Consider the following 20,549-nt stretch of genomic DNA (forward strand, 5'->3'; position numbering starts at 1 on the left):
TCCTAGGGGACGGCTCGTGCCCTCGGCCGGCCCCTCCTGCCCGGGGCACTTAGGCCCTGGGGTCAGCCACCCACTGTCTGCGGGCTGAGCCGCCCCCTCCTGGAGCCCCGCCCCTGGCGAAGTGGGCCTGGGAGCACGCCTGCTTCCCTCTGCTGCCCCGAGCAGCTCGGCACCTCCCTGCACTCTCCCCAGAGGCCCCCGGCTGCCCCCCGAGACTGTCCTTAGCCCCTCCCAGGTGGGAGGGAGGGCCAGCCCCCGGGTCCTGTGGCCTCCCACACACGGCCCGGGTGTGCCTCCTGCCTGGGGCCGGGCGGGGTGGGGTCGCTCCAGCTCTGGGGCCCGGGCGACCCCGCCTCTCCTGCTGCAGTTCCACGCCATGGACACGCTGCACAGGAGTGTGTACGACGTCGCCAAGGCCATCGCGGCCCTGGTGCCGCAGGGCGGGCCCGTCCTCTGCAGGGACGAGATGGAGGAGTGGTCGGCCTCGGAGGCCAGCCTTTTCGAGGAGGCCCTGGAGAAGTATGGGAAGGATTTCACTGACATTCAGCAAGATTTTGTGAGTACCGGGGGGGGGTAGGTTCAGGGCCCTGCTGTGCCCGCCCGGCCGCCGTGCTTCCGTCCCCTTGTCCGTTAGTGGCTCCAGAGGAAACGCCCAGGGCCGCCTGGTGGGGCCTGGGCTGTGCCACCAAGGCCAGGGTCCGTGCTGGTGTCGCCGGGGTCCTCGCCGGGTCTTGCTTGACTTGGTTTGTTTGGTTGTTCCTAAGTGGCCGAGCGTCTCCGTGTACGTCCTTGCTTTGTGTCCCTTGAAAGTGTCCACCGGTGAGCCCGTGGGAATTCCAGCACGGGCAGGGCCTGTGCCCTCAGGGACCCCTCCTGCCCTTACAGCCCCTAACATACACTTGAACTCATCTGGAAGGAGGCGAACCGGTGGTCACTCAGAAGAGCGCGCCTGTGCAGAGAGGGCAGCAGGGGCGGCCGGGCCGGCCTGACTGCGAGTCCCAAAGGGGCGCCAGGACGCGGCGGCCTTGCCAGCACCTGATTCTGAGCAGCACCTCGGCAGTAACAGACGAGGCTGATGCCACAGGACCCACGTCAGAAGGCAGACGGCACCACTGAGGGTGGAGAAGCAGTGTCGGTCCCTAGAGGCCATCAGAGGGACCCGCGCAGCCCCTGGTGACGTGGACACAGGCCGAGCCCGGACAGCCGGCCCCCTCTGCAAGGCAGATGCGCAGAACGCCCTGAAAACCTAAGCAGAGCAGCAAGGCCTCCTCACACAGAAACAAGTGGAGCGAGAAGGCGGGCGGGAAATAAAGCGCTCACCTCGCCACGTCTCCCGCACGTCCCGGGCCCCTCGTGCTCCCGTGCGACGTCGGCCCAGGTGCGCACAGAGTCTGAATTGTCGACGCGCCCGGGCGGACGTTGTGGGTGAATCCGCGCCGCGGGACTCGGCTGAGACTGGCCCGGAGGTGGCGTGGAAACGCAGGGCGCGGGATGGCAGCGGCAAGACTCTGACGGCCGCACTGGACTTGCACGCAGCCTGTGGAGCCCAGAGGGGGCGCCTGAACAGTGGGGGAGCTGGGACGTGGGAGCAGGGCGATCACGAGGGCGTACCGGTGGAAGCGCTGCAGCCCACGGTCGTGGGTGGGGCTGGCGTCTGGGCGCCCAGCGCCTGGCGCAGGGGGAGGGAGCGCCCACCACCGGCCGAGCAGGGCAGAGGTGCCGGAACCGGCGTTGAATGGAGCGTGCCTGAGAGGGAGAGGGCGAGGCCCGAGAGGGGCCCTGGCGCGGGCTGGGGGAGGCTCGCCCCCTCGCGGGTGGGGTTAGCGGCCCCGCCACGCCCCCGCCCACCCCCTGACGCGCCCCTCTCCCCCCAGCTCCCCTGGAAGTCGCTCACCAGCATCATCGAGTACTACTACATGTGGAAGACCACCGACAGATACGTGCAGCAGGTGAGGGCTCGGCCTGGGCGGGGGCCGAGGGGTCCTGTGGGAACTTTGGGGTGAGGGAGCAGCGCGGGGACTGGGGGATCCCCTCTCCAGACCCACCTGCTGGCTGCCCTGACCCTTTGTTCTGTGTTTGAAGAAACGCTTGAAAGCAGCTGAAGCGGAGAGCAAGTTAAAGCAAGTTTATATCCCCAACTAGTAAGTACGCCCCTCACGGCACCGTCCTCGCGTCCCACGTGGCCCCGTGGTGCTGCCCTGGCTGAGTCCTAGAGAGCCGGGGGCCTGTCACTGAAGCCCGTGGTGGCCCGGGGGCAGCACAGGGCATCAGGACTGGATCCGCCCGGCCCGGGGTTCAACTCTGAGCTGAGCTAAGCGCAGGCAGGTGGAGCTGGGGTGTCGACAAGGTGGGAGCTGCTTCTAGAGCTCGAGGGGAGAAAGACCACACACCCCCAGGCAGGTCCGGACGGGGGGCTGCCGGGCCCCGGAGCCGCGCGCCCAGGGCTTGGTGCTCCCGTGACGTCTTCCCTCTCTCCCTTCCTTACCCAAGTAACAAGCCAAACCCGAACCAGATCAGCGTCAATAACGTCAAGGCAGGCGTGGTGAACGGTGCGGGGGCGCCAGGCCAGAGCCCTGGGGCTGGCCGGGCCTGCGAGAGCTGTTACAGTAAGTGCCCCGCCCGGCATCCGGGTGCCCCCCAGCCCACAGCCCTGGGCGCCCCTGCACTGCCCTGGGGCCCAGCCTGGGGGCGGCGGCCACGCCCTGCGGGGGAAGCCCTCTCGGGGAGCACCGGGTGCCCGGGCCCGCGGGGCGGGGGGCAGGGGCGGGCGCGGGCGGGCGACAGCTGTGTGATGCTCTCTGCCGTCACTGGTCCTGCTTAAGAATCCGTCTATTTCCAACTTTGTTGTCCGTAGCCACCCAGTCTTACCAGTGGTATTCTTGGGGTCCCCCTAACATGCAGTGTCGCCTCTGCGCGTCTTGTTGGACATATTGGAAGAAATATGGTGGCTTGAAAATGCCAACCCGGTTAGATGGAGAGAGGCCAGGACCCAACCGCAGTAACATGGTAAGGCGGTACCCCCCTACCCCGCCCCCACGCGCGCCCCGCGGTCCGGCCCGCGGTCATGGCGCTGTGTCGGGGCGGCTCGCCCCCTTCCGCAGAGCCCCCACGGCATCCCAGCCCGGAGCAGCGGGAGCCCCAAGTTTGCCATGAAGACGAGACAGGCCTTCTACCTGCACACCACCAAGCTCACGCGGATCGCCCGGCGCCTGTGCCGTGAGATCCTGCGCCCGTGGCACGCCGCCCGGCACCCCTACATGCCCATCAACAGCGCGGCCATCAAGGCTGAGTGTGAGTGTCCCTGCGGGAGGGGCGCTAGCAGGGCTGGTGGCGACGGGGTGTGCAGCCCCGGCGGGAGCTCTGACCCGGGCCTCACGCCCCACAGGCACGGCACGGCTGCCCGGAGCCTCTCAGAGCCCGCTGGTGCTGAAGCAGGCTGCGCGGAAGCCCCTGGAGGCCGTCCTGCGGCACCTCGGTGAGCCTGCTCTCCTCCGGCGCGGCCCTGGCCCCCGGCTGCTGCGTCCCTAACCCCCCTAAGGGGTCCCAGCCTCTCCCCACCCTGCTCCCCTCGCCCCTGCAGTCCCCGGGAGTCTGGGTCGGGCGCACTGGCTCTCGTGACGCCTCTGAGCCTGGATGGGCGTCTCCCGCGGGGGCTTCTTCGCACCCTACCCCCCCAGGGCGGGGGCACGGCTGGGTGGGAGACGTGCGCACCTAGGCAGCAGCCTGTGGAGGGAGGGCCCTTGTGGCCTGGGGACCCTGAGCACTTCGGCTGGCTTTGCCCCCGCCCCCCGCTCCCCCCCGGCTTGTTCCTGGGACTTAGCCAGGGGCTTGGGCGGGGGGGAGGGGGGCAGGGCCCTGGGCTTGGCTGGGTTGACTTGGTCCCCCCCAGTGTCGGGGGTGGCTTTCCCTTCGTGAGGGACATTCCAGAACCGTGAGCCAGGCATGCTCCCAGCAGACAAAAGTGGCTCTGGCAGCACTTGCCGTCTGGAGTCTTGGTCCCGGGGCTGGCCTCGCCCTGACCCGTGGGGGGGAGGTGGTCTCTGTTCCCTGAGAGCCAGCCAGGGCTGGGGGGCCTTGGCAGGTGTGAGCCCGTACCCTCCGGGCCGGCCCTCGTGGGCCCGTCCTCGGCCAGCTGGGCCGTTAACATCCATCGTCTGGCTAGTGGCCAGCCCTGTGTTCTGTGTTGTCAGCTCCCGTGGCCACTGAGTGGACCCGCTTGTTTACGGGTGTCTGGAGCCTGTCAGCTGCTGGTGGGCGCCGGGGATGCGGCCCTTGGGCTGGGGCTGAGGAGCCAAGGAGACCGGCCCCAGCAGCTGTCCCTGCTCTCAGGATGCCCGGGGGTGCTGGACTGCGGTGCCCTCCCAGGCCCTGCTCGCCATGGGCCTGGGCTCTGGCAGCCCACAGTCGGGTGGCAGGGCTGCTGCTGAGGACCCGCAGTGCGCCCACCTGCCCGCGTTGCCCCTGCAGAGACCCACCCCCGCCCCCCGAAGCCCGACCCCGTGAAGAGCGTGTCCGGCGTGCTCAGCGGCCTGACCCCTGCCAAGTCGGCCCCCGTCATCAACAACGGCTCCCCCACCATCCTGGGCAAGAGGAGCTACGAGCAGCACAACGGGGTGGACGGTGAGTCCGGCGGGGCCTTGGGCTTGGCCAGCACGGCCCGTGGCCCCGGGGCACCCGGCCCTGGCCCCCGCCGCGCCCGCACCCGCTGACCGTGTGTTCTCTCCTCTCTCCTGCCGCCGGGCGCTGCCAGGCAACGTGAAGAAGCGCCTCTTGATGCCCAGTAGGGGTAAGGCCCGGCCCTCCGCGCGTGCCTGTGTGTGCCGTGCTCACGCGTGCGCGGAGGACGGCTCAGGGCACGTCCAAGGGCAGTCCACGCGGGCTGGGCCGCACCCTGCTGCCCCGGCTCCTCCCGATTCACCTGTCACTCTGCAAAGACCGGAGCGCTGCTCCTCGGGCCCCCAGCTCGCCCACACGCTGCCTCCTGCCCTGGGGCCTCCGGCTCGCGGGCCGCCCCTCCTTCCGGGCCCAGCGCCGGTCAGTGGACTGTCCTCGCTCCGGCAGCCCTGGTGCCCCCGCCGCCCGCCTGTACTGTCTGCCGTCGTGCTGCGACTGTCCGCATGCCGCCAGCCTCAGCTTGTGTGGCCGCCTGCGCTGTGCTTGCAACCCTGCCCGCGCCCCTGCCCCGGTGGGGGGCTGTGGGACCCTGGTCCCCTCGGGGGGCAGATGGGACAGAGCTGTGGCGTGGCCGGCATGGCTGGGTGGGGGTCGGCGAGGCCCGGGTGGACGCTCAGGTCAGGGCCCCACAGGGAGGCGCACCCAGGGCTGAGGGTCCCAGAGCTGAGGCAGCAGCGCCGTCTCGTGAGCGGGGTGGGATGCTCGCGGGGTGTGCGCTGGGGCAGCCCTCTGGGGGACCCTCCTGCCGTCGGGCGTCTCTGGAGTGTGGCTCCTCTCACCTGCCCAGGGCCCAGCTTCTGCCCCCGCAGCTGGGGGTGGGGTGTCCGTGGGCTGGGGCTGCTCTAGGAGGGTGTAGCCACGGTGGCAGTGGGGGACGTGTCAGACCTGGGTGTCCCAGGGCCCCCCAGGGGTCTGCCTGCGGCCGGACCACTGTGGGGGGGAGGTGAACAGGGAACCAGCTGAAGGGGAGGACGTGGGAAGTGCACTCGGAGCTCCTCCTGCCAGCCCCTCGTGACGGCAAGGTCAGGTCTGGCGTGGGTACCCCAGCTCCATGGGGCAGCCAGCATGGACACATCCAGAGCCCTTCCCAAGCTCACGACTGGAGGGGTACTGGCCCCGGGGGTCTGGCCGAGGCTTGGCTGTCCTGGGATCTGTGGGAGGTGGGCCGGATGTGGGGACCTGGGAGGTGGCAGCGGCCAGTGGCCACCCGGCCCAGCCCTGTCCCCTGGACGCGCCCTCTCTCGGCTGTGTCTGGGAGCCCCAGCAGGCACATCCTGAGGGTCAGCCGGTGGTACTGGTGCCGGGCCCTGCCATCTCACTCCAACTGGACACAGGCTCTTGCCGGCACCAGGCCTCCCCTGCCCCGGCTGCCTCACCCACGACCCTTCGGTGGGGCTCCGAGGGCGCGGCGCTGGCTCAGCTCACCCCCAGCCGCTCCCTGCTTGCTGATCTCCGCCCTCCCCGCCATAGCCCTCGGGCGGGGAGGCTGCCGCAGCCCCTGGTCCCAGCAGCAGGCCTGGCTGCTCATCTGCCCCTGCGACAGGTGCCCTGGGGATGGTCTGATCACACCCACAGAAGGGGGTGAGGGGCTGCGTGCTCATCAGCAGGCAGCTTTGAGCTTTGGGGTTCGACCTGTTAAAAAGCCGTTAGTTAGCGGGAGGGATGAAATCCGTTTGCTTCTGTCGGGTTTTCCAACATCGATGTGCTTCCGTACCTATCTACTTCAGCCCCAGCGTGCAGATCCCGGGGTCGGGGGGGTGGGGGGGGGGGAGCCGGGCGGGGCTACCGGGGGCCGCACACGAGCCCTGGGAGGAGGCCACAGCTGGCCTCCTGGGGTGCTGTGGGGCGGCCGGGGCAGCAGCGGGTGGCGGGAGCTGGCTCTGGGCGAGGGCCGGCCCCTGGCACCAGTGGGGCCTTCACGGGCTAACTGGCCCACCCACGCGCCTGCGGCTGCATCCACCCCCTGGGCCCGCCGCATGCACGCACTCCCCTGTAACGCTGACGTGTGCTCTCTTTTCTCCGCCACCCATCCCTCTGGTAGGCACCTACCTGGGTAAGTAGCACAGGGCCTCGAGGCTGCAGGCCCGGTGCCGCGGCCCCTCCCTCCGCCCTGCCGGGGTTGGGCTACTCCAAGTTAGGAGGCGGTCTGCAAAGGGGAGGGCTGGACAGCTCTTGTCTGCTCGTCGAGAGGCGCACCGTGGCCAAGGGGCACTCTTGGGAGGAGCTGGTCCTGGGAGGCCTCTGGCAGGACGCCGGTGCTGGAGACCAGCCCTCACGGCCGCGCACTCCCACGGCCGCCCCCAGACTCGCTCCATGTGTGTCTGGGAGCCACAGGTCTTGGGCGCCGGTTGGGAGTGTGGACCGAGACCTGGGACGGCGCCTTTCCTGAGTCACTGGCGGCTGCTGTGGCTCCAGACCCCCGGCCACGGGGTGGAAGTGCGGGAACCCTGGCCAGAGCCTGGCCTACTGGCCACTCCTGGGAGCTTCCACCAGCTCCTCCCTGGGTGGCTGGCCCCAGGGTTTGCGAGGGGGGCTGGGGGCCCCTCGGCAGGAAGCCCAGGGTGGCCTGGCCTTCTGGGGTCTGAGTGGTGCTGCCCGGGGAGTGGCCGCCTTGCAGAGGGGCTCCCTGGCGCCACCGTATTTACACCCACTGTAGACCAGGCCCCAGTTGTCGCGGCCCAGTCAAGGGAGCGAGCTCAGATCCGAGACTCCTGGTCCCCACCCAGAGCACCACCTGGGTGTGGGCTGCGGCTCTGGGGGGACCTGGCCCCGGGTTTCCTGCTTCTCGGCTGCGGGTCCTCAGCGAGTGTGTTGAGTGCAGGACACGCCCTGCCTCGGACCTCACAGCCTGTTCTCCTTCCTCTTGTCAGGTTTGGCGAATCACGGACAGACCAGGCACATGGTGAGCGGGAGGGCCCCCGTCCTCCACACGCGTACACACACGTGTGTTCCCACAGCTCCCACGGGCCTCTGGGCGAGGCCCCCCAGCCCTGCCCGGCGCTGCACGGGAGCATCTGGGAGCCCCAGTGGGACCAGAGGAGGGGCAGGCGGCGGGTCTCCACAGCCCTCGGAGGGCCCCCTGCGCAGCCGGGGTGGCCGAGCCTCCGTGCTCCCCGCTGGGACCGCCGCCTCGGGGTTTCCGGGTGCCCACGCGGAGGCCCCGGGCTGACCCCTGGCGCCTCCCCACCTCAGGGACCAAGCCGGAACCTCCTGCTCAACGGGAAGGCGTACCCCACCAAGGTGCGGCTGATCCGGGGGGGCTCCCTGCCCCCCGTCAAGCGGCGGCGAATGAACTGGATCGACGCCCCCGATGACGTGTTCTACATGGCCACCGAGGAGACCAGGTGGGGCCTCCAGGGCCGGCGGCGGGCAGGGGGCAGGGGCCACCGTGTCCGCGTCGCTCGTCCGCGTCACTCGGTGTCTCGCTCACAGGAAGATCCGCAAGCTGCTCTCGTCCTCCGAGACCAAGCGCGCGGCCCGCAGGCCCTACAAGCCCATCGCCCTGCGCCCGAGCCAGGCCCTGCCGCTGCGGCCGGCCCCGCCCGCGCCCGTCAACGACGAGCCCATCGTCATCGAGGACTAGGTGCCGCCCGCCTGCCCGCCTGCCCGCGAGGCCCTCCAACCGCAGACCGCGCCCGCCCGCCGCCCGCCCGCCGCCCGGTTCCGGTAGTGCCCCCGCCCGCCCTCCCCCGCAGAGACTGCTCCTCGGCCCCCCACGGGGAGAAGCGCCGCCTAACTTACTCCGGGGCCTCCGAGGAGTCATTTTTTTAGCTTTGTGTTTACTTTTTGGCCGGAGCGGAGCTGAGGAGCCGCCCAAGCGCTCGCCCTGCAACGCGGGCCTGCGGGCCGGCCGGGAGTTTCGTTGTGTTCTGTTGAAGGTGCCATTTTAAATTTTATTTTTATTACTTTTTTTGTAGATGAACTTAAGCTCTGTAACTTACACCTGGAATGTTAGGATCGGCGTGGCCAGCGGCCGGCCGAGCTGCCTGGTGGGGTTGGCCCGTTGTCTTTTCAAGTAATTTTCATATTAAAAAAAAACAAAGAAAAAAAAACTCATAAAAACAAAAATCCAACTAGCCCTTTCCGTGTCTTTTGTCCTCAGTCCTCTCCCTGTCTTGGGCCCACGTCACCCCCAGGGCAGAGCCGGCGCTGGCCTCGGGCTCCCTCGCCAGGGTGGCTCCAGGGGCGCCCCCAGCCTGGACCCTCCCGGCCCGCCATGGGGGAGGACGCTCAGGGAGAGGCCCCGGCGAGCAGCACGCGGCCGGCCTGGCCCGCATACCTGCCTCCCGGAAGCCCTGGCCCGGTGCCCACCACCTGGCCCTGGGGGCAGGGAGAGGTCCAGCCAGGGCTCGCGGGCGCTCACTCGGTGGTGGGGGGAGCCGAGACCCCCTGTGTCTGTCCAAGGCAGGGGGTGGTCTGGACCTGGCCTGGAACCCAGACTGGCAGGTGCCTGGCTTCCGTCGGGGCAGCCAGCATAGCTGGGGCAGCCGGCCGGCCAGCCTGCTCCTGGCAGAGCCCTGCCCCAGCTGTCTGCGGGTTTCTGCCAGGAACTGCAGGGCCACCCCTAGCAGGTGTGGAGTTTCCACAGGGAGAGTTTGCTCAGATTTCAGCAAGTCCGCCCTCAGACATCTTGCCTCGGCGGGCCCCCGCACACCCGCTCTGGGCCCAGGGGACAGGTGAGGCCAGGCCACTGCAGGGAGGGGTCTGGGAGCCACGCTAACCTCCGCCGGCCGAGGGCGTCAGCGAGGCCCTCCCCAGGGGGCTCCCCTTCCCGAGCTCTGCCTCCTGTGCCTCCAGCCCCACTGTTGACGTGTGGGCATCTCAGCTGGGGAACTGAAATAGAAACCACCCTGCTCCCTCGCTGGAGACAGATAAGGGGCGTCCTGGCCTTCCAGGACCCAGCTGCAGGGCCCAGCAGGGTGGCGGGCCAGGGTGTCAGAGGAGTGGCTGTGGCGCCCCCCCCCCGCCCCCCCCAGCCAATTCTAATCTGCAGTCCTGGCACCACCCCTTGCTGCCCCTGCTGCCCCAGGGCTTCATTGCAGCGTCAGCCGGGGCGGGGGGTGTGGGGGGCGGGAGGCCAGGCTGGTGACCTTGAGAAAGACACTAGCTTCCTCTGGGGCCTTTTCCAATCCTGGGGCCTGAGGATGGGGTGGGGAGGGGAGGGGAGGGGATGGTTCTCCCCAGGCCCGGGAACTGACTTCTCTTCCCCCGAACCTGGCCCTCCCCCCAGGCTGGTCGAGATCTCTGTCCCAAGGACAGGCAGGCCCTGCGGAGAGCCAGGAGCCGGGGTCCCCCGCCCCCACCCCAGCACTGTGCTGGGCAGGGCCTGGGCTGCGTGTCCGCCTCTCGGCTGCCTGGGAGGTCTGAGCCGGGCCTTAGCAGCGGGGTGGGAGGTGGGTATGGGCTGGGGGGAGCAAGGTCTTGGGTGCCCAGGAGTGTTTGCCAGCTTTGGCCTGTTCTCGTGGGCCTGGCAGGGGGCTGTAGCCATCCCCACCCCAACCCCCAGGGCCAGGGCCATCTCAGGGGGACAAGAGTCCCCACAAGGGACTCAGCCCGGACGCCTGCCCTGCTTGGGACCTCCCACCTTCCACCGCTGGGCGCAGCCCTGGGGGCCTTGCTGGAAAGCGAGACTGGGCTCCTGCGTGCCATTTGCCAGCACTGCGGCCCTAGGGGAGGGACCTGCCTTAACACCTAGCCACCTGGCCTGGCCACCTCGGGGCCCTGCCTGCTTCCCGCGAACCCTGCTGTCCTCACCCAGCCCCACGGCCTGCTCACCAGGAGCTGGCCTGGCCTGTACCTGCCCCAGTCTCTAGCCCTCAGTGGCCTCAGAGGCAGGTGCTGCTGCTCTGTGTCCGGCCATCTGTGCCCCTTCCCGCCAGACCCAGAACAGCCCTAGCGCATCAGCCCAGGCACTGCAGCTGGCAGGCAGGGTACCTGCGCCGCCCCACTCTCCCCTCCCTGGCTCCAGGGCATCTGGCCAGGGCCCAGGGCCATTCCTTTGCTCCACCCCCATTCACTCTCCAAGCTGGGCGACACCAGTGCCCAACCAGTCCGCCCTCCACAGCAGTCCTGCAAATTTCAGGGGCGGGGTGGGGTCACGGAGGCTGATGCCTGGGGGTCCCTGGGGGCTCCCAAGCTGCAGAGGAGGTGGTAACAGGTGCCAAGTGGGGGCAGTGGGCCCATGAATTATTCAGAGACACCGGACACCCAGCCTGAGCCAGGAGCGGGCTGTGAATGACTGACCTGCAGGCCACCTTGTCCGAGAAGGGGGGCCCGCTGAGGCCTCCCCTCTGGTCTCTGCCCTGGCTGGGTTGGGGCCAGAGCCGGAGTGCGGAGGGAGAGCGGGCCAGCCAGGCTGGTCAGTCAGGCGTGAGGGGGGCCACATCTTTCTGGGCTGTTGTCCTCACTCACGGAAATGGCAGTGGCTGAAGGGTGTGAGTGCAATAGGTGGGGGCACCGCCGGGAGCAGGGCCACGGCAGGGCTGCCACGAAACTGCCCTGTGAGACTGGCTCACCCAACCACTGTGAACACGCTGGCACCGGGGGCCAGGAGAGGTGCTGGACGCCACCAGGCAGAGGAAATGGGGAGTGGGGGGCAGACCTCAGTGTCCAGCACAGAGCCTCAAAGACACAGGGCAGGGGGTGAGGGGGCTGGAGCCCGCTGCCCAGACTGGGCCTAGTCGTCTGGGCTTGGGGGTCTGTCCATCTGCCAGACTTGAGGCTCAGCTGGGGATGGAGGTCCAGAGGAGAGCCCATGAGGAGGCAGAGCCCTTGGGAGGTGGCCCCAGCGTCCTCCAGGTCCCCCAGACCCCTGGGTTAGGGCCGGGTCCTGCATGGCTCCAGGTGCAGGTAGGGAGGGTGGGAGTGGTCAGTCAGGTAGGTAGGTCCCTGTTGGCAGGAGGGCTGTGGACCCCGGGGAGAGACCCTGAATGCTGGCAGATCCCTAGCTCCCCGGCCCTCCAGGAGGGTGCTTTGGTGCCACCAGGCTGGAGGTCAGAGGCCCTGGGCCCTAAGCTAGTGGGGTCCAGACGAGGGATGCCCGTGGCGGGAGCCGGGGGAGGGGATAGGGGTAGAAGCTGATGGCAGGGTCCGCCCACTTGGCCGGCCACAGCACCCGCGAAAGGGGCACTCCAGGGGCCCCACATCTCCTCCCTCCTCTCCTCTCCTCCCTACCTCCCTCGGGGGTGGGAGAGCTTGGGGAGGACAACTTCAGAGCCTGCAGCACAGCCCCGCGGGTCCCCTCGCTGCCAGGCACCCCCTCCCCAACCCCCTTCCAGCAGTTTCTCTCGCGCTGTTTCTGGAAGTGGCGGGCGCCCTGCCCTCCACCCGCTGGGCCTTCAGCACCACTGACAGTGTTAGGCGGGGCCGGGGCCGGGACCGGGCCTGGACCGGTGGCGCGCCCGCCCGGAATCCCGCTCCTATCCCACCGCAAGGCCGTTGCTATAGAAACCGAGCAACAAAGGGAAGCGGGGCGGCGGCGCGCGGCAGGGTGGGGTACGGTTCCCTTGGGGACCCGGGCGCCAGGACCGGGCAGGGCGGGCCGGTCCGCCGTCGGGGAGTCAGTCTGCTTGTCCCGACGCCGCCCTTCCGGGCCGAGGCCCCGCTGGCCAGGACGCCCCCAGTCGAGGGGGCCGCGGACTCCCAGCCCCACCCGCGGCCCCGCTGGCTCCCACGACGTTGCCATGGAAACAGGCGAGGACAGGGCGGGCCTGGGTAGAGGCCACCTCGCGCGCGCGACCCAGGGGCGCCCGGCGGGTCCCGTCGCCCCCCATCCGCCCCTGCAGGTGCGCCCCCGCCCCCGCGGCGCCCGGACCCCGGGGGCGGGCTCCTGACGCCCCGCCCCGGACGCAGACCAATGGGAGCACGGACAGCCGGTCGGGCGGGGCTGGCGGGGCGGGCGCGGCGGCGGCGGCGGGGAGACGGGCGCGGGCGGAGGACACGGGCTGAACGGGCGCGCACCGACCATGGCCTCCAAGTGCCCCAAGTGCGACAAGACCGTGTACTTCGGTGAGTGCCCGGGCCCGGCCAGCACCCCGCCGCCCTTCTCGGTCCAGGATGCGCGGCCCCGACCCGGCTCGCCGCGCTGCCCACGCGGGTGCGGCTGAAGGGCGGAGCGGCGACAAGCTGGGGGCGGCCACGCCCGAACCCCGAAGTGGACGATGGGGGTGGGGCAGGGGCCCGAGGCCCGGTGGGCGGGGGCGCGTGGTCCCCCCAGAATACGGCCGGGCTTGCGGGAGAGTTCTGGGTTCGGGGGCGCATCGCGGTTCTCCGGGCGGTGCCGAGCGGGGCGGGGTCGGGCGGGGCAGCAAGCTCCGGGCGCTTCTCGCGCGCTCCTGCCCCTCTCGGCCCTTTCGCGCGGACCCCAGTCCCGCCTTCCGCGGACACGTGGCCGGGCTGGCGTGGCCTCGACCCGTGACCCCAACCCCCACCCCGACCTCTGCCCACGCCGGGCTGGGCCAGGACTGGGCTCTGCCTGGACTCAGTCCACGCGGGGGCGATCTTGGCCTCTACCTCCTGCGTGTCCCAGCGCGCTCCTTTCCTTGGCGCAAGTTCCCCCAGGACTTTCCCGGGGGTGGGGTGACAAGCGAGTCCCCACAAGCAGGAGAGGACGCTGGAGCCCAGGTGGCCAGGCCCCCTGCTTCCTCAAGGTCAGAACAGTGGCATTCAGGAGGAGGTAGCTGGGTAGGAGGGGGTCCTCTCTGCCAGGATGCCCCCTGGGTTGGCAGCACCCCCCAGCACTGGCTCACCCACTCTCTGGCGCTCCCACCCTGTTGTCTGGCTTACCTACTCTCCCTCATCCTGGCTGATCCTCTCCTCGACTTTGCCAGGGCGGCAAAGTCCCTGCCCACTGAGCCTCCCACCAACGCCCACACAGAAAGACTTGGTGGCACAAGCCAGGATGGCCAGAAGGGCAGGGAGAGACAGGGACAGACAGGGGATCCGATCCTTCTGTTGTCATCCTAGGGGCAGTGGTCCGGGTCTGGGTTGGGGACAGGCCGAGCTGAAGATGGCCACTTGGCTTCCCGGCAGGCAGGAGGAGGAGGAGGAGGCCGGAGGAGGCCGACCGACGTTGTTTGCTGTTCCCAGAGGGGAGGGACCGGATTTGGCCTGGAGTGCTTCTGGGCTGGCTGGAAGCCGAGGGGCTTCCGGATGCCTCCCCAGGAGTCCGCCCAGCCCTCTGTCCCCATCCCAGACGGGGCTCATCCTGTAAGGCTCAGGGTGGGGGCCAGCGCCAGGGTCCTCCTGCCAGCCCCGCTGCCCACAGCTTTGCTCCCAGTCAGGCTAGCTCAGGGCCGGGCCGACAGTCCCGTGGGCAGCCCGGAAAAGCACTTCTGCCTGCTTGGGCGGCCGCTGGCTCCCAGCAGAAAACAAAGGCGGCTCAGACTCGGCTGGCTTCTGTCCTGGTCTGGAGGCCCTGGTGGAGGAAGGGGCCGGGGGCCAGACCCTCCCACCCCCAATCAGGCTGCACCCCAGCAGCCTACACCCCAAGCGTGTGCACAGTGCAACCTGGGCCAGGATACCCCAGGGTGACCTCAGGGACACCGAGCCTTTGTGTCCCCAACAACCGTGCAGCTGGGTGAGGGCCGGTTCCCTTCCGAGCCATTAGGCTCAATCGATTCTGCCTTCCCAACTTGGGCCGGTAATGTGTGGCCGTCGACCTGGCCAGTGGGTCTGAGGGTCATTCCCCTACCCCCAGGTGCCCACATCCTATGAACCAGCCAGTGGTTCTGGCAGCCCTGAGCTGCAGCTGCCTCGGCCGCCACTGGCCAGAAGGAGGACTGGGAGAGGATGCCAGGCTGGTGTGGGATCCGAGCCCGCCTTGGGCTCAGCCAGCTCCCATCTGCCCTGGCATGGACCTGGGGGGAGGCCTGGCCAGCCTGCATCCCAGCCTCCTTGGTGGAGTGGCCAGAGGGATCTAAGCTTGTGCTGCCCCTGGCCGGGGCCAGCAGGTTCCACCAGGGCCATGGGGAGCCGGCGCTTAGGGCTCCGAACCTGGGCCACCAGGGGGACTCACTGCCCTCCAGCAGCACCCACAGGCCTCCTGGGGGCTCGGGGTGCCCCCGGCCAGGCCCTCTCTCCCTGCTCTGCTGGGGCCCTGGGGGAGGCCTGGCCCAGGCAGGGGCCCCTCTGTGAGGGGGACCAGAGGAGCCACTGGTCCTTGGCTTCTTCTTGGGGCTTGGCCAGATTCTGCCAGGGTGGAAGGGGCCCAGCCCACCTGACCCCCCCCCTCCTCCCCGATGCCTCTGGCCGGGCCCCTTTCCAGTTGGGAGGAATTCCAACTCAGCTCCAGCCTTTCTTCCTGCCCTCTCCTCCGCCCTTTTCCTGCTGTGCACCCCTGGGGAAGCCCCAGCTTCCGTCCACTGGGAGGTGGCCCAGCAGCCCCAGCCTGGGGCAGGGGACAGGGAGGGGCCCCAACGTGACCCTCAGCAGCTGGTCTCAGACCTTGAGCGCCAAAGCAGCAGCCGGAGGCAGGAGTGGGGCGGCGGGGGGGGGGGGTGTGCTCTCAGAGCTTAGGGCGAGGAAGCCAAATATAGACAGGCAGGCGTCCTGTCCCACGGGTGTCCCATGGCGGCGACAGGGACTGGCCTCTCCGCAGGGGTTCTGGAGGCTCGGGGCCACCCTTCAGCGGGGGCGCTCTGCCAGCTCCATTAGGGCCTGATTGGAGGGTTTGGGGATGTGTGTGAGGGAGGGGCAGGTGTCCTGGTGAGGGGATTAGCAGGTGCTTGAGCTGGGACCCCGTCCAAGTTCCCTGCTGCAGCCCGTGACCCAGGGTGATGAGGGTGCCTGAGACCCAGCGGGAGAGCAGGGCCCCTGGGCAGCAGAAGGTGGTTGCGGTGGGGGAGCAGGCGGGTGCCACGTGGCTCCCGGGTGGGGATGAAGGGGACCCGGCGCAGAAGGCTGCCCAGGAGCGGGGAGGACAGCGGGGGCAGCAGGCGGCTGAGCGCGGGAGGGCAGGAGGGCGCTGGCCCTGATCCCCCTCCCGCCCCAGCTGAGAAGGTGAGCTCCCTGGGCAAAGACTGGCACAGATTCTGCCTCAGGTGCGAGCACTGCAGCAAGACGCTGACGCCAGGGGGCCACGCCGAGGTGAGCCCTTCCCCCGGTCAGGGAGGGGGGCCGGGGAGCCCAGGCCAGGCCCCCGCCCTCATGCCCTGCCCTCTGCCTAGCATGACGGAAAGCCCTTCTGCCACAAGCCCTGCTATGCCACGCTGTTCGGACCCAAAGGTGAGCCTGGGTGGGGCGCCACGGCCTGTGATCTGCTCCAGCGCTGGGGAGCATGGCCATTGCCGATCCTCGGTCCAGCAGAGACCTGGGGCTGGCCTGGCGGGACGCTGTGGACCCTTGGATTCCCCCGGCCCCCTTCTCTCCTTCCCCGTGCCGGCCCCTCCCGTCCTTGAAGGGCCAGCATCCTCCGCGCCTTTCCCGGAAATCTGCAGCCCACGGGTGCCCTCTGGGTGGGGGTCCTGACCCCACAGTGGGCCGTGGAGGACCCTTTTCTGAGAAGTTGGGGGGTGGCTGTGAGGGCTGGGTGGTGGGCGAGCCCACTGGCCAACCCCCTACAGTGCCTACCACCCCACAGGGGTGAATATCGGAGGTGCCGGCTCCTACATCTACGAGAAGCCCTCTGCCGAGAAACCTCAGGTCACTGGCCCCATCGAGGTCCCCGTGGCCCGAGCTGAGGAGCGGAAGGCCAGCGGCCCCCCCTAAGGGGCCCAGCAAAGGTGGGCTGGGCTGAGTGACCGCGGGGGGAGGGGGTGAGCGTCGGAGCTGCTGTGCCCCGTCCTGACTCCTCCCCCTCCCAGCCTCCAGCGTCACCACGTTCACCGGGGAACCCAACATGTGTCCTCGCTGCAACAAGAGGGTCTACTTCGGTGAGTGGCGCGCCAACCCGCAGCCTGGGAGGTCTCCACCGGGCGGTGGGGGCCCGGCCTCACCATCTCTCCCGTCCCCAGCTGAGAAGGTGACGTCTCTGGGCAAGGACTGGCACCGGCCGTGCCTGCGCTGCGAGCGCTGCGGGAAGACGCTGACCCCAGGCGGGCACGCGGAGGTGAGAGGGGCGCTGGCTGGACGGCGGGGGCGGGGCGCGCAGCTGCCGGGGGACGGGAGGCGGGGGAGGGGGGCGCCGGGCGGTGGGCCTTGCCCCCTGGTGGCCAGCCTCGTGGCTCACGTGCGCGCAGTGCTGCGTGGCGTGGCGTGGCGGCGCTGCCCTCCCCTCCAGCTCCCCCCAGGTGAGCCGACCTGGCCAAGGCTTTGAGAACTCGCGGGTTCAGAGAGACCCGGAGAAAGCCACCAGGGGGAGTGGGGAGTGAGGACTCTGTGGCCCCCGCTTCTCACCCCCACATCTCGTCCCTAGCACGACGGCCAGCCCTACTGCCACAAGCCCTGCTACGGAATACTTTTCGGACCCAAGGGTGAGTGTGGCCAGGAGGGTCTGGGACGCGGGGCGCCCCCTCCTCCACCCCTCCCCTACCACCCTTGCCCCTGTCCCCACAGGGGTGAACACCGGAGCTGTTGGCAGCTACATCTATGACAAGGACCCCGAGGGCAAAGTTCAGCCCTAGGCCCCCAGGCCCTTCTGCGGGGCATGGGTCCGTCTGCGCAGGCCCCTGGCCAGGGGCCCACTGCTTGGCTACGAGGGGAGAGTGACCGCTGCCCAGTCCCACCTCAGCACCTGCGGGTCCAGGGCCTGCGTGTTGGGGAGGAAGCCCCTGAGCTGACTCCAGAGCCCTGCCCACCAACCCTGTCTCTCTGGGTGTGTCTGCCTTTGTGTCTCCAGCCACCCGTCACCCCGTTTTGTGTCCTCCTGGCCCCCCGTGTCCCCATGTCTGTGTCTCGTGGCCCACACGTCCCTGAGTGTCCCTGTGGCCTGGGTGGGTCTTTCTGAGGTGGCCGCCCCACGCTCCCCCTCCTGCTGCCCCAGTCCTGCCCACAGTGTTATCTATGCTCCCCCTGCCCGTGACAGCCACAGCCACACCCCTCACAGTGTCCCAAGGGTGGAGGGACATCCCTGCCAGGGGCCCTCTGCCCGCCTCCCACCCTGCCTCACAAGCGCCCGCCCGCCACCCTCACGTGGCTCACATTCGACTGCCGGGGGTTTTGCTGTCAATGAAAGGTTTGAGGATCGCACGACCCCCGCATTGTGTCTGTGTCTGTGGCGTGGACGTGAAGCCGGGATAGCGTCCCTTCGTCCAGGGGTCCTCTTCCCAACGGTGATGGTCGTGGCTGGGAGGCGGGGAGGCTCTGGTTTGGGGGCTGGTTTAGGCTGTGGTGCCGACACTGAGGTGGGGTGGGCCCCTGAGAGGGACCAGGCTAGCTGGACGTGGGGAGGGTGGGAGGCATCCGGGGGTGGGGTCCTGGTCCCCAGGCATGGGCACCAAAACCAGGGGGTCCTCCGACCCATCAGAGACCCAGAGGGAGAGGTCAGCCTCGGGAAAGAGCAGAGGGCATGGCGTGTGGAGGGAGAGGGGGCAGGTGACCAGAGGAGGGGTCCTCTGCAGGGGGAGAAGCCGGTGAAGGGTGGTCAGGGACGAGGTGGGCCTTCAGCCCAGGAGGAGCCTGGAAGTACAGAGGGTTTAGGGGGAGTGAGGCTGAGCGTGGTCGGCCGGCCCCAGCATTGGTGGGAGCCCGGGGACAGAATGTGGACAGTCTGAAGGAGGGGCCTAGGGGCTCCTGCCTGAACAGCATTCCTGCATCTGGGCTTGCAGTGTTGATGGAGTCACCTCTGGCCTCCCCAGGCTGTCCAGGCTCTGCCTTTGCAACCGGGAACTCTCAGTAGCTGGGAGGAGGCCTCCTCCTCGTCTGCCTTCCCTTTATCTGCCGGCTCCCGGGCAGCCCACCAGAGGGCGCCCCTTCTCTTCCACTCTGGGCGCGGGGGCAGAACCCTCGGAGACCCGCCCTCCGGTGCTCAGCCCCTGCCCTGGCCTACTCCCAGCACCCCACCCCCAGATGCCTCGCCCCCCCCCCCCCCGAGCCAGGCGCATCATCCGGGCCTGCTCATTCTGGGCCCCGTGTCCCCAGCACCATAGGCAGCCGGCTCCCCGTGTGCCGTGCCCCCAGGGACAGCTCCCAGCGCGCCCCGGCCTGTGGCACAGGCCCGTGCCTGGCCCACCCTCCAGTACGTGGGCCCAGACACAGCTGAGCCTGGGTGCCCGGCTCATTGTCCCTCGAGCAGCCATCCGTGTCCCTGGGGTGGAGGGCCGGCTCCTGGTGTCTGCAAGTGCCAAGCCGCCCTCCTCCTGGCCAGTCCTGGCGCCCAGCGCGGGCGGCAGCGTCTCCTCGTACCTGGCCGGCGCCTGGAACGCAGCCAGGATGTGCAGGGAGGGTCGGCCTGCCCTGGGGGTGGGAGGGGCTGGAGCAGGTACCCCAAGGGCGCCCAGTTCCCACCCCAGGCAGAGGGGAGGTTCGGGCAAGCACGCTCGGAGGAGGGGCTGGGACAACACCCTCCACATTCCCACCTCCCTCCCGCCAGCACGAGGCTCCTCGGTTGGGGGGTCGTTTGGGGGAGAACTCAGGCTTCCCTGAGCACCCCCAGGCCCGCCCTCGCTGAGGGCTCCCGGTGTCGGATGGGAAATTCCTGTCGTCCGGCCGGTGGGGGCTGCTGAGAGCACAGCCGGGGCCCCTCCTCCGGGAGACTCCAGGGGAAACTACGTGGGGAAGACTTGATCTGCGGCGCGCCCTTCCCCAAAACCCGGGGAAGGGCGGGGCCTATTCTCGAGTGAAGGCCCGCCCTGGGGGTGGGGCGAGGGCTGCCGGGGTCGCCTCGAGGGAGGATCGGCCCGGCCCTGCCAGGGACGCAGTGCCCTCCCACTGCCGGGGTCTGGCCCGGGAGGGCGCGTTCCACTTCCTGCGTGCGGAGGGTGTCGCGCCTCCGTGTTTGTTTCCGCGGGGTTGTCATGGAAATCGGGGCGGGGCCGCTACCGTCTGTCTCTGCGCGGTCGCTGGGTGTCATCGGTGGGAGCCGCGGGTGGCTCTGCGCTGCCGGGGCTCCCTTGGTGACACCAGCTCCAGGAAGCCTCCCCGCAAACCAGGTGTTTCCTCGGGCGCCCCTGCAAGACGCAGGGGAGGCCAGTCCGGTGTGGCGCCTTCTCCACCTCCCCCCTGCCCGGCCTCCACCCCCACCCCTCCAGCCCGGTCCCAGCCAGTTGAGGCGGCCCTGAAATGCCATCTAACCACCTCTGTTCCATCCAGAACCCCAGGGCTGGGCACAGCGCCCAGGCCTCCTCCGCCATCCTGCTCCCCAGCTGTACCCCACCTCCCACCGGTCCAGTCTTCCCCACTTCCTCTCCAGGACCCTCCAAGACCCACCCTGCACCCCATTTCAGACCTGGGCCCTAGCTGGTCCCCCCGCCCTCCAGGCATCTCTGTGGGGCCTGCAGCTCCCTCGGCCCCCACTTCCCTTGAGGCCCAGAATCCCCTGCCCTAGACCCCCAGCCCCTCTCCCTCCACCTTCCCCTGGGCCAGTGACCCACCAGTGCCAGCCCTCTGCTGTTGGAGGCTCCCTGGGGACCCCACCCAGCTAGGCTAGCCTGGCTGAGCTTCTCTAGGGCTGAGGGAGCATGACCTTTCTCCAAGCACCAGCGCACTGGTCACGGGCTGTGGCCCCCTGGGTGCTAAGGGTCAGGAAGTCACCTAGTGCCTGTGACCCCGGCTCTGGGCCCCTGGGAGCTGGGCCAGGCAAGGACTGGTGGGAGACCGGGGTGGCCAGGTGTGGGCAGCACATTTTCTCAGGGCCCAGCTGGCTGCAGGGGTGAGTTTGTGGCCATGAACACGCCCAGCTGCTGGACTGATGAGGCTGGAATTCGAGGCGGTTCTGCATGGGCTTTGGCTCCAGGGCACAGAGATTCCTGGAACCAGGCTCAGCCTGGGGTGGGGGGAGG

At 69.3% G+C, this 20,549-nt stretch overlaps 2 protein-coding genes across 5 annotated transcripts in view; both read left to right on the forward strand.

Moving 5' to 3' along the window:
- The window catches only part of MTA1 (metastasis associated 1), a 38,902-nt gene extending 30,163 nt beyond the window's left edge, over window positions 1-8,739 (forward strand). Inside the window, exons 10-22 of one of the 4 annotated variants that reach the window (XM_036842837.1) lie at window positions 368-556; window positions 1,875-1,949; window positions 2,083-2,141; window positions 2,491-2,606; window positions 2,855-3,006; window positions 3,102-3,291; window positions 3,386-3,475; window positions 4,468-4,620; window positions 4,751-4,786; window positions 6,716-6,727; window positions 7,545-7,576; window positions 7,867-8,018; window positions 8,107-8,739. In XM_036842837.1, coding sequence (XP_036698732.1) covers window positions 368-556; window positions 1,875-1,949; window positions 2,083-2,141; window positions 2,491-2,606; window positions 2,855-3,006; window positions 3,102-3,291; window positions 3,386-3,475; window positions 4,468-4,620; window positions 4,751-4,786; window positions 6,716-6,727; window positions 7,545-7,576; window positions 7,867-8,018; window positions 8,107-8,257 — 1,407 coding nt within the window. In that variant the 3' untranslated portion in view covers window positions 8,258-8,739. Of the gene's footprint in view, window positions 1-367; window positions 557-1,874; window positions 1,950-2,082; window positions 2,142-2,490; window positions 2,607-2,854; window positions 3,007-3,101; window positions 3,292-3,385; window positions 3,476-4,467; window positions 4,621-4,750; window positions 4,787-6,715; window positions 6,728-7,544; window positions 7,577-7,866; window positions 8,019-8,106 lie in introns of those variants that run through there. The other 3 variants (XM_036842838.1, XM_036842839.1, XM_036842840.1) reach the window with 3 other exon arrangements.
- Window positions 8,740-12,532: 3,793 nt separating this feature from the next.
- CRIP2 (cysteine rich protein 2) lies at window positions 12,533-17,802 on the forward strand. Its single transcript, XM_036843846.1, is given in 9 exon segments — window positions 12,533-12,681; window positions 15,665-15,759; window positions 15,840-15,897; window positions 16,253-16,371; window positions 16,373-16,394; window positions 16,476-16,544; window positions 16,626-16,720; window positions 17,027-17,084; window positions 17,167-17,802. Coding segments are annotated over 9 exon segments (627 nt in total). The 5' UTR covers window positions 12,533-12,638; the 3' UTR covers window positions 17,235-17,802.
- Window positions 17,803-20,549: the final 2,747 nt, after the last annotated feature.

This window comes from Balaenoptera musculus, chromosome 2, assembly GCF_009873245.2.
Source record: "Balaenoptera musculus isolate JJ_BM4_2016_0621 chromosome 2, mBalMus1.pri.v3, whole genome shotgun sequence".
Lineage (NCBI taxonomy): Eukaryota > Metazoa > Chordata > Mammalia > Artiodactyla > Balaenopteridae > Balaenoptera > Balaenoptera musculus.